The sequence below is a fragment of the Bos indicus genome, chromosome 9, assembly GCF_029378745.1.
Source record: "Bos indicus isolate NIAB-ARS_2022 breed Sahiwal x Tharparkar chromosome 9, NIAB-ARS_B.indTharparkar_mat_pri_1.0, whole genome shotgun sequence".
Classification (NCBI taxonomy): Eukaryota; Metazoa; Chordata; class Mammalia; order Artiodactyla; family Bovidae; genus Bos; species Bos indicus.
Window position 1 is genome coordinate 74611911 of NC_091768.1, and position 16515 is coordinate 74628425.

Here is a 16515-nt window from a genome sequence, read left to right on the forward strand (position 1 = left end):
AATTTATAGCATAAAAAGGGAAATCATTATTGTGTGACCAGCATAATCATGCTTTCCATGATAAAACTAGTAACACCTGGATTTGAAAGACAAAGAAACCCGAATGGAAAGACATGAGTTAAGGTGTAAAAGCTAATTCTTGATGGGATTTAAATCATAAAGGAATAGTCTCCTCACCCTATGGAGCTCCTTTAACTCAGGCAGCTATGAATCCACATTGCGATGGTAAGGAGATATTTAATAGGGTGAAGCCTAACCCAACAGGGATGGGGTGGATGGGGGAGAGTGCTTTTCCCTGTTTGGATGGATTCAAAACCAGAGTGTAAATACCAACCACCCTGGAGCAGCTTCCCTGGTGGCTCAGAGGATAAAGCATCTGCCCGCAATGCAGGAGACCTGGGTTTGATCCCTGGGTTGGGAAGATCCCCTGGAGAAGGAAAAGGCAACCCACTCTAGTACTCTTGCCTGGAAAATCCCATGGACAGAGAAGCCTGGTAGGCTACAGTCCATAGGGTTGCAAAAAGTCGGACACGACTGAGCGACTTCACTTCCACTTTCTGGAGCAGCAGCCTGTTGCTTTATGCTCATCTGGAATCTCTTCTTGCTTCTGCAGCTCTGCCTTTCTTTCCCTCTCAGTTCTGATCCACTTGTCAAATTGACCTTGCCTGGGGAGCAGTAGGCACAGTTCATAAAAGGAAGAAATCCAGACTGCACAGCACTCCAAGCAGAGAGGAGTGGAACACGCCACAGGTAGCCCTGTTCTCCAGGAACCAGTGGCTGGAAGGAGACCTCCCAGAGGTGGGGAACTTCAAGCGTAGGCGCAAACTTTAAACACAGAGAAATGCAGCTTGTTAACTTCCAGCAAGTCATTGAAATTTGTGTTGGAAAAACCTTGGCATCAGAAGAAATAACCTCACATGACCATGATGGCAAGGGAAAGAGGCCTGTGTTCAAAGAATGTAAACAATGTCAACAGACTTTGGAAAACCAGCTTCCAATGAACCTCACAAATCTGGGTTCTTGAATACAAATAATCAGAGATGGGATATGGGGCTGGGTTCTCCAATTGAAACACTAACTCTTATAAAATGCAGTAGAACTTTAGAAAAGTTATAAGTCATCCACTGGAAAGATTGTGACAACCTAAGTCAGTTCTGGTTTTAAAATATCAGACACCCTGGAAACACTCAGACACATGACTAGACATTTCATCTTTCCAAGGCACATAAAGAGAATATCCTGTCTTGGCAAACTTTGCATAAATGGACATTCAGGCAAAGGAGGAGCTGGCACCAATATCCTTGCTCAGTGCTCTAGAAGATGATCGCTGAGTGCTTGGATCTTGGCTTCCTGATCAGCTAGTCCCGTGACCCAGCTTTCTAGCTGATCGTGTGGCAAATACTGCAGTTCTTAAACTTTTGCAAGGGCCTTGGGTAACAAAAGAAAAGTCAGACATTGCAGCTCAGGTCTTGTGTTTTTCCTGGCAGCATACTGGTAGCATCTGTCTATAAATTCAGCAGCAGTGTTCTTTTTAACGTGGAAAGCAGTGAGTGCCCTAGCACTAACAGTCTCATAACTGGCACATAAAAAGAACCCTATGCTTACTCTCCTGGTATTTTTTAAGTTGTAAAATGTAAGCTGAGCCATCATGCCTCTCATACATACATTCCTCCAGTGTCAGATGAAACTGTCTTACACCAAGAAATGAAAATCTCCCTAATCTTGGGCTGGACTTCATTGTGGGTAAAAATTTGGTTCTATGTTTATATCACATTCTAAATTCTATCTCCCAATCCATCAGCAAAACTCATAAAGGCATGCAAGAGAGCATGGCTATTACAGAAATGTCTGTTTGCTCAATGTTAAGTATCCATTATCCTAGGGGGGAAAAAGTAACATTTCAACAACAGTGTCTTTGAAAGGGACATACCTAGCTGCTTCTCCCGCTCCTCACGCCGCTCCCTCGCGAGCCTCTGCCGGTCATCAACACGCAGCACAGGTGGCGGGTCTGAAAAGGAGATGGGAGACATAAGAGGAGCAGATTTTTAAAAATGATATACACTGATAAATATCTGTCTGGTACATCTGATGAATGAATTGTTACTACATCTTACCTATAGTAACATTACAACAATTATGACCATACTTGTAGTGATGTACTTTATTATAATTTTCCTGAGAATTTCCCAGTATTTTCTGCAATTTAAAAATATTATATATGAGGTTAGATTCTATGAGTTCTCATCACAAGGGAAAAAATCATTTTTCTTTTTTTTCTTTTTATATCTATATAAGATGCTGGATGTTAACTAAATATATTGGAATAAATATGTCATAATACAAGTCAAGTCATTATGCTGTACACCTTAAACTTACAGTTTAATTGATGCTGTATGTTAATTACATCTCAATAAGACTCAAAAAATAAGTAAAAGAAAAAGACACACAGACAAAACAAATTATGTAAAAACATAACTGTGCCTTTGGCTTATTTTCATCAAACACTATTCATGAGGTTTTATGTTCCTAAACTACTGAACTCTTATTATTTTTATGTTTTAAAAAGTCCCCTGGGGCTTCCCTGGTGACTTAGTGGTAAAGAATCCGTCTGCCAACGCAGGAGACACAGGTTTGACCCCTGGTTTGAGAGATCCCACATGCTATGGAATAACCAAGCCATGCGCCACAACTACTGAGCCTGTGTTCTAGAGTTCGGGAGCCACAATTACCAAGCCCACATGCCCCAGCTACTGAAGGCTGTGTGCCCTGAAGTCTGTGCTCTGCAACTAGAGAGGAGTCCCTGCTCGCCACAACTAGAGAAAAGTCAGAGCACAGCCAAATAAAAAATAAAAAAATAAAATTAAAAAAAGTCTGCTCCTTAACAACAAATAGAATCCTAAGTGAATTTATTCTACTAAATAGATGGTCAGTCACCAGTTGGACATGAAGAGCCCAGCTTTGAAATCAGACAGGCATGAAATCACTTCTGGTTCTGTTTCTCTCACTTGCTATGAGACTTGGCCAAGTTACTCACCGAGCTCTCTAAGTCTTAAGCTGTGACATCGGTTTCATGGGTTTTTACTGGTTGTCTATGAGGATAAAATAGACCTTATCTAACATTACCATATGGATTAAATAAAATGATGCTTACAACAGCATTAGCACAATGTCTGCTTCTGCTACTAAGTCACTTCAGTCGTGTTCGACTCTGTGCAACCCCAGAGGCGGCAGCCCACCAGGCTCCCTGGTCCCTGGGATTCTCCAGGCAAGAACACTGGAGTGGGTTGCCATTTCCTTCTCCAATGCATGAAAGTGAAAAGTGAAAGTGAAGTCGCTCAGTCGTGTCTGACTCCTAGCGACCCCGTGGACTGCAGCCTACCAGGCTCCTCGGTCCATGGGATTTGCCAGGCAAGGGTACTGGAGTGGGGTGCCATTGCCTTCTCCAGCACAGTGCCTAGCACTTGATAAATCTCAGTAACTATCTGCACTCATTGAATACACTAAATATCTACTGTGATCAGGCAGTGTTTTATGTGCTGAAAGGAGAGCTATTAACAAAAAAGTCAGAAATTTCTGCTCAAATAAAGCTTGCTTAGGGAAAACATATGTAAAATATAGAGAATGGAAAAATGGGCAATATATAGAATGTTCTGGAGAAGGAAATGGCAACCCATTCCAGTATTCTTGCTTGAAGAATTCCATAGACAGAGGAGCCTGGCGGGCTACAGTCCATGGGGTTGCACAGAGTTGGACTTGACAAAGACGACTCAGCATGCAAGCACATAGAATGTTGTTGTTTTAATAGCTAAGTTGTGTCAGACTCTTTTGCGACCCCATGGACTGGAGCCTGCCAGGCTTCTCTGTCCATGGGATTTCCCAGGCAAGAACACTGGAGTGGGTTGCCATTTCCTTTTCCAGGGGATCTTCCCAATCCAGGGATTGAGCCCAAATCTCCTGCACTGGCAGGAGGTTCTTTACTACTGGCCCACCTGGGAATGTTAAGACTGAGATAAATGTTAAGGAGATAACAAAGCAACAAAACGGACTGTGAAATGGCAGGGATGGAAGGTTGGGCATTTTGGATAGGTGCCAAGGGAATTCTAACTTGATGGTAGCTTTTATGTGTAAAAACTTGATGGAAATAAGGGAGCTGTCTGTGCAGACATTCCAAGAGGTGAAAAGCAAGTGCAAAGGCCCTGAGGTCGCAAGTACCTAAGATGTTCAAGAAACGACATGAAGATCCGAGCCACTGGAGCAGAGTGAGATCATTTAAGTGATGGAGCCAGAGGCTGGGGTCCTGGTGAGGACTTTGGGTTATGCTGTGAGTGAGATGCCACTAATGGCTTTCCAGCAGAGGTCTATAAAAATACGCTCACTCTGCTGTTTCTAAATAAAAACAAAAGCATAGTAATGATAACAATGGTGATGATAATAATTACACTTAAAATCAGCATTATTTTCCTTGCTATTAAATTAACAATTTAAAATCTCATATTAAAAAGAAAAACCTACTGGAATAATACTTCAGAGACAACATAGTAGTACTTCAACAGATTTAAAGGCCTTGCATCCCAAATGCCTCCTAAATGTTACAGAATTTGAACATTTAAGAGAAATAAAACTGTATGAAAGTGCATTAGAAGCTGCATAAACCTGGCAGTGGGGTCATGGGCAGGACCAGGAGATGATATTTTGTTTATTTCCTTTGCTTTAAGGTATTTTTTTTTAATTGATAATATGAACCCTTAACTAGCTCATATTAGTTATGATATTTCCCCCATTTGCTAATCATTTATGAGGTTTCAAATATTTTTTATGTAGAAAAATATAGCCTTTGGTCCCAAAAGGTTTGCTTCTGACGCTAGAAAAGAGGCATGCAGACCGCCTTAGGCACTTTGTTAACGGTCACAGACAGGGGAGCTTTGCTGTCGTTTGTTTTTGGAAATGACAGCCCTATCGAAATGATATTTTGAAGAAAAAAATGATCTAAGAATCCAAGCCAAAATGAAGTTAGAAGCAAGACTTGTAACAATTACTTATTGCTTAAAAAAAGTCCTTTAATAGTGAAGTTTTACTCCCTTATGAAAACTTTGCACTTATTATGAAACTTGAAAACCATAATAACTAAAATAATATAAATAACTTTTATTTATAAAAGTTACATGGGCACATTATAGAAAGTATATAAATAGAGACAATGAAGTAAAATTCTGCTCATAGAATACCGAGTATATGACATTTCTACAAATTTCACACAAATTTTGACAAAAATTTTCAGAAGGAGTTTTTAATAACAACATAGTCATCCTCACCTACCCTCTTCCACCCCAGTTCAGTTCAGTCGCTCAGTCGTGTCTGACTCTTTGTGACCCCATGAATTGCAGCACGCCAGGCCTCCCTGTCCATCACCAACTCCCGGAGTTCACACAAACTCATGTCCATTGAGTTGGTGATGCCATCTAGCCATCTCATCCTCTGTTGTTCCCTTCTCCTCCTGCGCCCGATCCCTCCCAGCATCAGAGTCTTTTCCAATGAGTCAACTCTTCGCATGAGGTGGCCAAAGTACTGGAGTTTCAGCTTCAGCATCATTCCTTCCAAAGAGATCCCAGGGCTGATCTCCTTCAGAATGGACTGGTTGGATCTCCTTGCAGTCCAAGGGACTTTCAAGAGTCTTCTCCAACACCACAGTTCAAAAGCATCAATTCTTCGGTGCTCAGCCTTCTTCACAGTCCAACTCTTACATCCATACATGACCACAGGAAAAACCATAGCCTTGACTAGACGGACCCGTGTTGGCAAAGTAATGTCTCTGCTTTTGAATATGCTATCTAGGTTGGACATAACTTTCCTTCCAAGGAGTAAGCGTCTTTTAATTTCATGGCTGCAGTCACCATCTGCAGTGATTTTGGAGCCCAAAAAAAGAAAGTCTGACACTGTTTCAACTGTTTCCCCATCTATTGCCCATGAAGTGATGGGGCCAGATGCCATGCCAACATTCAGATCTTAGTTTTCTGAATGTTGAGCTTTAAGCCAACTTTTTCACTCTCCACTTTCACTTTCATCAAGAGGCTTTTGAGTTCCTCTTCACTTTCTGCCATAAGGGTGTCATCTGCATATCTGAGGTTATTGGTATTTCTCCCGGGAATCTTGATTCCAGCTCATGTTTCTTCCAGTCCAGCGTTTCTCATGATGTACTCTGCATAGAAGTTAAATAAGCAGGGTGACAATATACAGCCTTGACGTACTCCTTTTCCTATTTGGAACCAGTCTGTTGTTCCATGTCCAGTTCTAACTGTTGCTTCCTGACCTGCATACAGATTTCTCAAGAGGCAGGTCAGGTGGTCTGGTATTCCCATCTCTTTCAGAATTTTCCACAGTTTATTGTGATCCACACAGTCAAAGGCTTTGGCATAGTCAATAAAGCAGAAATAGATGGTTTTCTGGAACTCTCTCACTTTTTCCATGATCCAGCGGATGTTGGCAATTTGATCTCTGGTTCCTCTGCCTTTTCTAAATCCAGCTTGAACATCAGGAAGTTCAAGGTTCACGTATTGCTGAAGCCTGGCTTGGAGATTTTTGAGCATTACTTTACTAGCATGTGAGATGAGTGCAGTTGTGCGGTAGTTTGAGCATTCTTTGGCATTGCCTTTCTTTGGGATTGGAATGAAAACTGACCTTTTCCAGTCCTGTGGCCACTGCTGAGTTTTCCAAATTTGCTGGCATACTGAGTGCAGCACTTTCATAGCATAATCTTTCAAGATTTGAAATAGCTCCACTGGAATTCCATCACCTCCACTAGCTTTGTTCGTAGTGATGCTTTTCAAGGCCCACTTGACTTCACATTCCAGGATGTCTGGCTCTAGGTGAGTGATCACACCATCATGATTATCTGGGTCGTGAAGATCTTTCTTCCGCCCCAACCAACGCTGAGAGTCCCAAGTCAATACCTGGTGTCGCTGCAGTCATGAGGCAGCACCCAATTATGCAAAGGAACACATGCCTTTTAGATGGACAAAGAAAGGGCATAGTTTACCTCTGATTTCTGTGATATCACTCCATATGAAAATTACACTCTTCACATGTAATAAACTGTATTCTGTCTGGTAACACCAGTACCTCAGAAACCAGGCTGTATATAGTGCTATAAAGATATATCAATAAACACTATAAATGAAGCCAATGCTTATGAGTTCAATAATTCTCCCTGGTCACTTTTGTCACTTCAGCACTGATCTCAACCACTATTGATTTAGAATTCGATTTGAGAAAGTAAAGAACAAATACAACCCATTTCTGAAACATAATGTGCATCGTGACCATCATGTGCTAGACGATTTTGGTTGGTTTCTGGACCTGGCACTAAAAAGCACTGTAGAGTGAAAAAGGTATTCAGTTTGAATTCTGTTCCCATCCTTCTGGTCACATTAATAAGAAGGTCACTTTGTTACCGGAATGTTAATAAACACCCTGTTGCAGATTAAAGACGGCTGTGAATATGGGTAGGGCGGAGCGGAGCCGGGTCAGTTTTGTTCATTGTATATTCCCAAAACCTAGGACTATACCTGGCAGAAAGGAGGGCATTCAACGAATATTTATTAAATGAAAGAACAAACGAGCCAGCAACCTTGGCTAACGTTTGGGGCCTACACACTCTAAACGTTAATGGAATTAACATTCACTATGAGGGCAAACTCATACCAAACTTGTATTTGACGACAGATTTTTTAAAAGGTATTAGTAAATACTAGTGATTACAATTCTAAGGTTTAATCATTAAAAACTGATTAAAATGACCTTTAAAGGTAGGATTTCAGGAAAAAAATACAATTGAATAATTGCAAGTAAATAGCGAATTTTCTGAAATGTTTTTTTCTCCATCTCATTTCTCTCCTCATATCACTTTTTTTTCTTGAACAAAATGAAGGTAGAGAAAATAGTTTGACATCATGACTATTTCACACTGTTTCCCAATAGATTAACAGTTAGAATAGAATTGTTACTTAATTCTTAGAAGGAAAAGTTTTTAAGAGAAATAGGATTTCGGTGGAGACACACTTGCAGCCACACTCTGCATCCAACCTTCTACCTGTGATAACTGAAAAGTAAGGGGACCACCCACACCAGGGTACTTTTGAGAGTCAAAGGGCATGCTGATAATAGCCTGTGGTTACATGTGAAAACAGGTACAGTCCTGAAACAACTGGAACTAAAGCGTGACCCTCAAAGATCAAGAAAAACAAACTGACTGTGACAAGGCTTTTTATAAGAACTCACTATACTTTGACTCCTGTCTGAACAACTACTGTCAGGATATTCGCATTTGGTTAGGGCAATACTCAAAATATCCCCCAAAGAGCATGTACTTCAAGTTCCTGAAGTCAGAAAATAAAATAAAAATGCTTTAGACAGACGTTCCCATGACTCATATCCCATAAAATCAAAAGGTTTTACTCAAACCTATAACTCCAACATGGAACCTCTGATATCATCTTCAGAGAGACTCAGGAAAATAACATGGTGGTTTTAAAAATAAGAGTCTTTGGTATATCTGTGCTTATGTGTATATACAAGAAAGCAGACACAGTATACTTAAAAGACACAATCTGAAATGAAACGTCTCCTCACTGAACTTGACTCTAGCAATATAAATCAAATAGTTCTATGAAGAGACAGTCAATTGCGGTAGAAAAGATTTTTCTTTTGGCCTCTATATTTCTATGCACTCTGCATCTCTCTCTTCTCACAATGGAAATAGTATGTTAGAATGATCTATTCATATACTGATTTTTTTCTACTATACTTGTCAGCTAGAAAGTAGGATTATCTTTCAATAATATATTCCTAGTACCTACACAGTGCTATTACCAGATGAATAAACAAATTATCAGGATATAAAAGTATCAACTGCACAGTAAAGAATGAGAGGAATTAGAAATGATGGTTGATGGAGAGAATAAGGGAAAATCAATATAAACCATTTAGCTATGTTCAATTCTCATGATAAAACAAAGGGGATTTCTATGCTAAACAGCTTTTGCTTCTCCAAGGATGCCCACTGGAGTACAGGGTAAGAAGGTCCACTAGAATGAGCCCTGTGAGGACAGCGGCCCTGTTGCTTTGCTCACACACTATCTCTCAGCGTCCCCCAACACTGGGTAATTACTCAAGAAACATTACATGTTGGCTGGGCTTTGGGTGGATACATGGACAGATAAATGAATGAAAATGTAAACTGACTAAATGGGGAAAATCTCAGCCTGTGAATTAAAACTCCACTGAAACTATACATCATTTGCTACTAATGGTAGCAAATGCAGTACTTGTAACTGTACCTGTTATACATCATCTGAATGGCAAGGCAGACTTATCTGCTCTGTTCAAGAGCTCCTCCATATAGGAAAAAAGGCCCCACAAAACTAGGCGGGACAGGGAATGTTTTCTATGGGGCTAGATACAGTTATTTCCATCTTTAGGCCCACTGACGCACTGTTCTTGAGTAACTCTGGCCTTGCATGCAGCATGAAGCAGGCTTCCAAGAACCTCAAGAGGTGTTCGGTTTGCCTTTCCCTTCCTTTGGCTATCTCCGGTCATCATACTGTAAGTCAGTCTCTCCCAAAGACCACATCATGGTTGCTGGATACCTGGAAGCTACTGAACTGTTTACTCCATTGTTTGTAGTTTGTTTACAGAGTGTTTGCTTCTTTGTATCACTGAATGGAACAGACCATGAGTCACAGGCTATTAAATGAAATTACTGTGTAGGTGTACAATCATTGCAGGCAACAGAGAACAAAAACGTAATTCTATACAGTATTGCTGTGTGTAATGATTTCCTTAAGTGGGTTTTGAAAAAGTCACAAAAGAGATATGCACTAATGCTGGGCATAGAGGTACAAAAAAAGTGTGTCATTTCTATCATTTCAGGCAGAATGGAAAAATTATTACCTCTTGCACACTGCTTGACAGTTAACAGTGCACTCACAGATACCATCTTGCCTGTCAAAATGATTCTGAGAGGTGAGTAGGGCTTAGCTTTGAATCTCCATTTTAAAGAAAGAAAATAAAGGTGTGAGAGGTTTTCTGACTTACAGAAATCTGTCTAAATGTGTGTTTTGATGGCAGGACTGAAACCAAGCTCTCCTAAATTCTAGCAGGCCTAAGACCTTTGGGATTACCCTCCTTTTTCCACAGCAAAGGCAATGCATAGTACCTGGTTTATTTCCTGAGTGGTTGCTATTTTGTCCTGAAATAGTGGAGGGCCGGTGGGAGGCAGTGGTTTTCTTATCTTGTACTTTGTTGCCATCAGGTGCTACACAGAGGAGATAAAAGAGAAAAGACATATTTAGTTTCTCAAAATTTATTCAGAAACATTCACATATTCAAAATTTGCTGTCAACCTTTGTATCAAGTACTAGGCTAAACTCAGGAAATACAAAGATTAAGCAGCTGATAATTCCTACCCTCAATGAGCATAACGTTCAGTGGGAAGAACACACCCAAGAATCAATAGCCTCAGCTCAACCGACCAACCCTACAGCAGTGGTGTCTTCAGGGTCCACGAAGTCATTCACCCTGGCTGTTCCAGTTTATACATAGAGTAACCATGAAGAAATAAGACTGGGATCTAGAGCATCTGATCTTTGTTCTTACAAAGGTCATGCATTTGGAACCAAAAAATTCCAAGAACATAACCAAGCAGGTCACCAAAAGGGAATAAGGGATATAATTTACTGGATTTTGGAAAAGCCTCTAACAAATGTTCAGTAACAAAGATCATTCAAGAGACTAAGGGAAATGTATTCTAGTAAGTGACCAAAGGGCAGAAATATCAGGCAACTCCCTGGTTATATAAAGTATAAAGTCCTCCAGGTAAATTGTTCTTTACACATTTTGCTTTAATAATATATTTTTCAAAAGATATTTAAAGTATTTTGCTGCTTCTCATTAAGTGGTGTCAAAAACCAAACTCTTGATTTTCCCTGCCTCCTGCCCTCTGCCTGAAAATCTGTTTCACCCACAGTCTTCCCCATCCATTCAAGCAATTCCATTCTTCCAGTAGATTAGGCCTGGAGCCTTGGAATCAGCTTTGACTTCTGTCCTCCAATCTCTCCCCAAGTTTGATTCAGTAGTAAGTTCTTTCAGCTCTACCTTAAAAAATCATCACCTCTATCACTACCTTTCTGATCCTCTCTTCCCTGTGTGACTGGAATGTCCTCTTAACCAGTCTACCAGATCCTACCACTGATTTTCAGTCTCTGCTCACCTCAGCAGCCAGAGTGATCCCATTAAATCATAAGTCATGCCACTCCTCTAACAGCCACCATCCCACTCAGAAAAACTCATGGGCTGTCCACGGCCTACAGGGTACTATATGGTTTGGCCTTTACCTTGTACCACTTAACCTCTTAATTACTCTGCTCAGATCTTACATACTGACTTCGTCCATCTCAGAGCCTTTGCATGTACCTGAAATGTTCTTCTCCCAGATGTTAACACGAGTCTGTCCTTCACTTCCACTGGGTCTCTGGTCAAATGTGATATTAGAGTCCTCTTGATCTATCTAAAATAGCACCTGCGTTACTCATCTCTCCTCCTTACTCTGCCTTGTTTGTAGCCCTTATCCCCTGACACATTGCACATTTATTATCTCCTCCACCAGGCTGAGGGAAATGGAGAATAACTAGAAAATGAGATTCAGTAGTTCAGGGTTTTTGAACCTGAAAGAGTGTGACAGTTATATTTCAGGAAGACTAAATTTAAAAATGGTACCCCAGATGTACTTTAAAAAGTTCTTAAATTTGCTAAACCTTTACCTTTAAGCTCTGAACAAAGAATATACCAAATTTTTATGGATGCCTCTCAATTACATATGATATTAGCTGGCATAGGAAACCACAGACTGAACAGCAGAAAGCATCCTATGCCGTACTTTTAACACTGTTTAACTGCCCTGTTTCAAACAATTTGTTGTCTTTAAATAACACTTTCAAACATAAACACTGGTTGCTATAACACTCTCATCCCCCTCGCCAAAACCAAGTTGCCAGTTATCACTATGCGGCAGGTAAAGGCCACACTAGCTCATACTGGCCTACAGCCTCACAATTTTAGAGACAGCCCCTAAAGACCACAAATTGATTTAATTGGAACTCTGGTGCTCAATAGGGATAGAACAACTTTCTCCCATCTTTTGCAAGGTATTTTCAAAACTGCTCATAAAGAAGATAAACAGAAAGGAGTGCACACAGATTGGGAATACTGTGATTATTTTCTTTTTATTATGCAGCCACCTCTAGCACAAAGCAAATAAAGCCCTAGCTAGTAAGCTGTTTAAGCGATCTTCTGCTCTTCATTTTTACTTAACTGAAAGATAATTAGGACTATTTGTTTAGACTGTATTTCATATGCATTCATTTCTTTTTTACCTTAGCATATTTGACATAATTTAATCTGTCTCTGTTGATTATCTGCAATGCCCCCAGGTCCGGACAACAGATATCAATCGCAGCTAAATATTATGTTGCAGTAGACCATGGAGGAGATTCAAAAGAAGACATATTCAGTGCAAGAGACTTTTCCAAATAATTCCTGGGTAATCCCTCTCCCCCTTTTTCTTGGTTGTAATTTGCTTTGTCTTGAAATTCAAATGTAAAATGTAAATTTCAATTAAACTGGAAGTCTGGAGGTCTGGTTACCTGAATTCCAATTTGCCTATCAATATATCTGATTTTTATTAGACTCAGTTGAGTTGGATCTATCTGGCCACTTTCTTATCATCTGGATCTCAGGAATTCATTTCTATCACAAAATCCTTCTGAGTCCTATTCGTAACAAAACAAATTTAAAATTGATCTTAAAATGTGTTATGTTCATATAAAACTGATAGGCTAAATTTAGTAAAAATAAAGGTAAATTTGAACATCAGTCTGTTTAAGCCAAGATTATGTGTGTAGGCTCAGTTGCTCAGTTGTGTTTGACTCTTTGTGATCCCATGGACTGTAGCCCGCCAGGCTCCTCTGTCCATGGAATTCCCCAGGTCAGAATACTGGAGTGGGTAGCCATTCCCTTCTCCAGATCTTCCTGGCTCAAGGACTGAACTGGTGTCTCTTGTGTCTCCTGCATTGCAGGCAGATTCTTTATCATCTGAGCCACCAGAGAAGCCTCTGTGAGCCCTGCTACTTACTAGCTGAGTGACTATCAGAGTTTCTTGACTTCTCTGAGTAGGTAATATGAGGGTGAAATGGCCTAACTCAGAGGGTCACTGGGAGGATTAATTGAAAAGATCTATGTTAAGAATCTATTGTAGAAGGAGGTGTTTAGCAAACATTCAGCCCTCCTTCTCTCAACATTTATGCTCTTCTTCAAGGTCCTGGCCTCCCACACTCCCAGGTGTAGAGTTGTGTGTTGAGGTTGTAGTGGAGGCGGTATGCACTTTGGAGTCAGCTGACCAGGCTCTGCCAGTTATGAGCTGTGAACCCACAGCACGTCACTCAACCTCTCAGTCATAATTTCCCCATCTGCAATGCAGGAAAACACTTTCAGGGTTGTGAAAATTAAATGAGACTGCCGGGCCCACTGAAAGGCTCAATAAAAGGTGGCAGGTATTTTTGGCTCTCCCCCTAGTCCTACACCAATGTGGGAAGGCAGGTTTCTAGTTAGTTCCTCTGGGCTTTGCTTGCTTAACACTAACAGGGAAAGCAAACTTGTGTCAAGTCGGTGACAGCAGTCCTAGGGAGCAGAGCCTGGCTCTGCTGCTGGCTTCAGAGGTTTGTAGCTCAGCTACAATCACACCTCCTGGGGGGTACAGGAAGGTAGGACTTAAGAGTACAGTTTCTAGTTTCCTGACTTAATCATTAGTCTTTCTGGGGCTTAGAGAGATGACAGTTTTCTGAGATGTAATGCCTTTCAAGTTGCCAAAAGTAAGGATAAGTCTTCAAAAAAGAAAAAAAACTCACTTATAATAGCAGGAAAATAGTAGCTTCTGAGAGGGCTGGTTGGTGGTTGTTTTTTTTTTTTTTTTCAAACAAATGGCAGGGAATTTCGCTGTTTGACAACAGAATGAAAATAGGAATTTATCCATTTTAAGATTTCCAACATTTAAAAATCTGGAAATCCTAGGTAACTAGCAGGTAGGATCACATACATCCTTTTATGTGTTTTATTTATTTTTTTAAAAATTTTATTTTATTTTTAAACTTTACAATATTGTATTAGTTTTGCCAAATATCGAAATGAATCCGCCACTTTCTAACACATACATCCTTTTAAAAATTACCATCAAAATCCCAGTTTTAAAATGACCCAGATGACATTTCCAGCATTATTTATTTGAATCTCTTTCATTTTTTCAGAAGAGAAAACTGAGCCATATACTATGACGCTCAATAAGACTTTGCTAGCCTCATAAAATTTTTATTGATCTTCCTGCTAGCTTGAAAGCTTTATTCCATTAGCAGCACATGTAAAAGTGTTAAAGAGAAGAGGAAGGATGGAGAGAAGCACCCTTGTGGTCTGGGACTCTGTCTCTAAATCACTCTGCAATAGAAGATGCAGGCAGCTGACCTTCAGAGCTTTCATTTAGTAAAAAATTCTGCAGCTTCAGGAAGTGCCACAAATGTGTGTCTACAATCGACCTCCTCTATGATTCACTACTAATCCACTCCTTGCGATGTCTTTCCATGAAGGTCATGGGGTTCTCACTGCTTTGTGTCTATGTTTGGCTGTAGGGGCTGAAGTGCCTTCTCTCATGTGATGAAGATAACTGGTCCAACAAATGCTTTAGTTTAGTCAAAATGTTTCCTCTTATAAGACATCTACAACTACAACTTTAGGGACCATGCTGAGCTTAAACTCAGTGAATCACAGGTGGTCTTAACCCCCACAAAAATGTCTTTCTGTCAGTGTTTTAGATCAAGCATGGCATATGGACTGGGAAACAGCAAAACTTTAACCCTGCTCAGAGTGGGTTGGACTTTGTGGAATCAAGTCCCAAGGCTACACACATACCTTTGGGGAGTAAACCAGAAGACAGAACTGGAGTCTGAACTGCACACAATTGTTTTTTTTGTAGTAAAAAATGGCTGAACATTGCAACTTCGTGTGTCTCATAGCATCAATCTACCTGGGCAGAAAGAAAGTTAACATTCCAGGCTTGCCAGTGCGTCCTTGGAAAGGTCTGATTTTGCTTTATGTCTTTTTGCTATGATAAATCTTAGGCACAAGTCTGACTATATGTTAAGTTCTGAGTCCTTCTCAGTGAATCACAGAACCTGAATCACAAATATCTTACATGAAAATCTGACTACTGAATACAACTATGGCAAACGAAGAACATTACTGGTTTAAAATCACAATATCTAAAGATTAAAGAGAACTCTCGAGACAGTCTCGGGTAATTCAGAGTGTTTCACCTAAAATGTTCTACTGTATGAAATCCTTTTGCTTATTTACTTGACAGTTAAAATTTATTCTAAAAGAGCTTCCAGGAATATTGTAACATTTAAGGCATTGCTATTAAATGTTTTATCCAACATTATTTATAAAACTTGCATTAGAATAAGAAAGTCATAATGCAATTTCATAACTTCTAATGACTTTCCTGATTATTCCACATGGAGAGCTTTTCAGTTTAAATTCCTCCTGTTTGTGAAGTTGTGTAGGAATGATCAAAGCTCATGGGAGTCAGCACTAGACAAACCTAGGTTTAATTTTCTACTTTATTTCAGTTTTCTTCACATTTATTCAGTCGATACCCTACTCCAGGGGACACCTTGTGCTCAGTATTGGGAAAATCGTAAATGAACAATACATCTTTTCTACAACTTTTTCCTTTTCTAGACCTCTAATTCCAGGGTGCTTTTGATTTCCCCTAGTAATTTCTCTCCCTGCAGAAATATTCTCCCCCTTTAGGGCCTAAAGCACAATCTTGACCTCAGTTGTTTTCCAGTCTGGATTTATAAATATGCTTTGCATTTATAAACAGTCTTCCACCCCTAGGGAAAATATGCTCATGTATCTCTGCTATCTCTTGAAACTATGTCAAAGTTGAACTAACCATCCTCACAAAATGAGCCAACCCGGTCTCCTTGTTACTGTCAATGGAACCACTGTATTCCCAAGCTCAGAAATGTTACATGTTTTCAGTAAAAATTTACAGACACTCCTATGGGCCGGCCACTGTGCTATGCGCTAAGAATACAAAGACTGTAGGACCTAGCATCATGACATCATACATGAGGAGGTGATCAAGACCATCCCTAAGAAAAAGAAATGCAAAAAGGAAATATGGTTGTCTGAGGAGGTCTTCCAAATAGCTGAGAAAATAAGAGAAGTGAAAAACAAAGGAGAAAAGGAAAGATAGAAGCATCTGAATGCAGAGTTCCAAAGAATAGCAAGGAGAGATAAGAAAGCCTTCCTCAGCAATCAATGCAAAGAAATAGAGGAAAACAAAAGAATGGGAAAGACTAGAGATCTCTTCAAGATAATTAGAGATACCAAGGGAACATTTCATGTAAA

The 16515-nt window shown here is 40.0% G+C and overlaps 1 protein-coding gene across 8 annotated transcripts in view; it reads right to left on the bottom strand.

Annotated features, from left to right (window-relative positions):
- MAP7 (microtubule associated protein 7) overlaps nt 1–16515 on the bottom strand; it is a 176518-nt gene that overhangs the window by 49384 nt on the left and 110619 nt on the right. For 7 of the 8 annotated variants that reach the window (XM_070796250.1, XM_070796252.1, XM_070796247.1 and 4 more), the window contains exons 2-3: nt 10211–10309; nt 1931–2008 (exon numbers count right to left, since the gene is read on the bottom strand). In XM_070796250.1, the coding sequence (XP_070652351.1) occupies nt 1931–2008; nt 10211–10309 (177 nt within the window). Of the gene's footprint in view, nt 1–1930; nt 2009–10210; nt 10310–15006; nt 15028–16515 lie in introns of those variants that run through there. The other variant, XM_070796249.1, reaches the window with a different exon arrangement.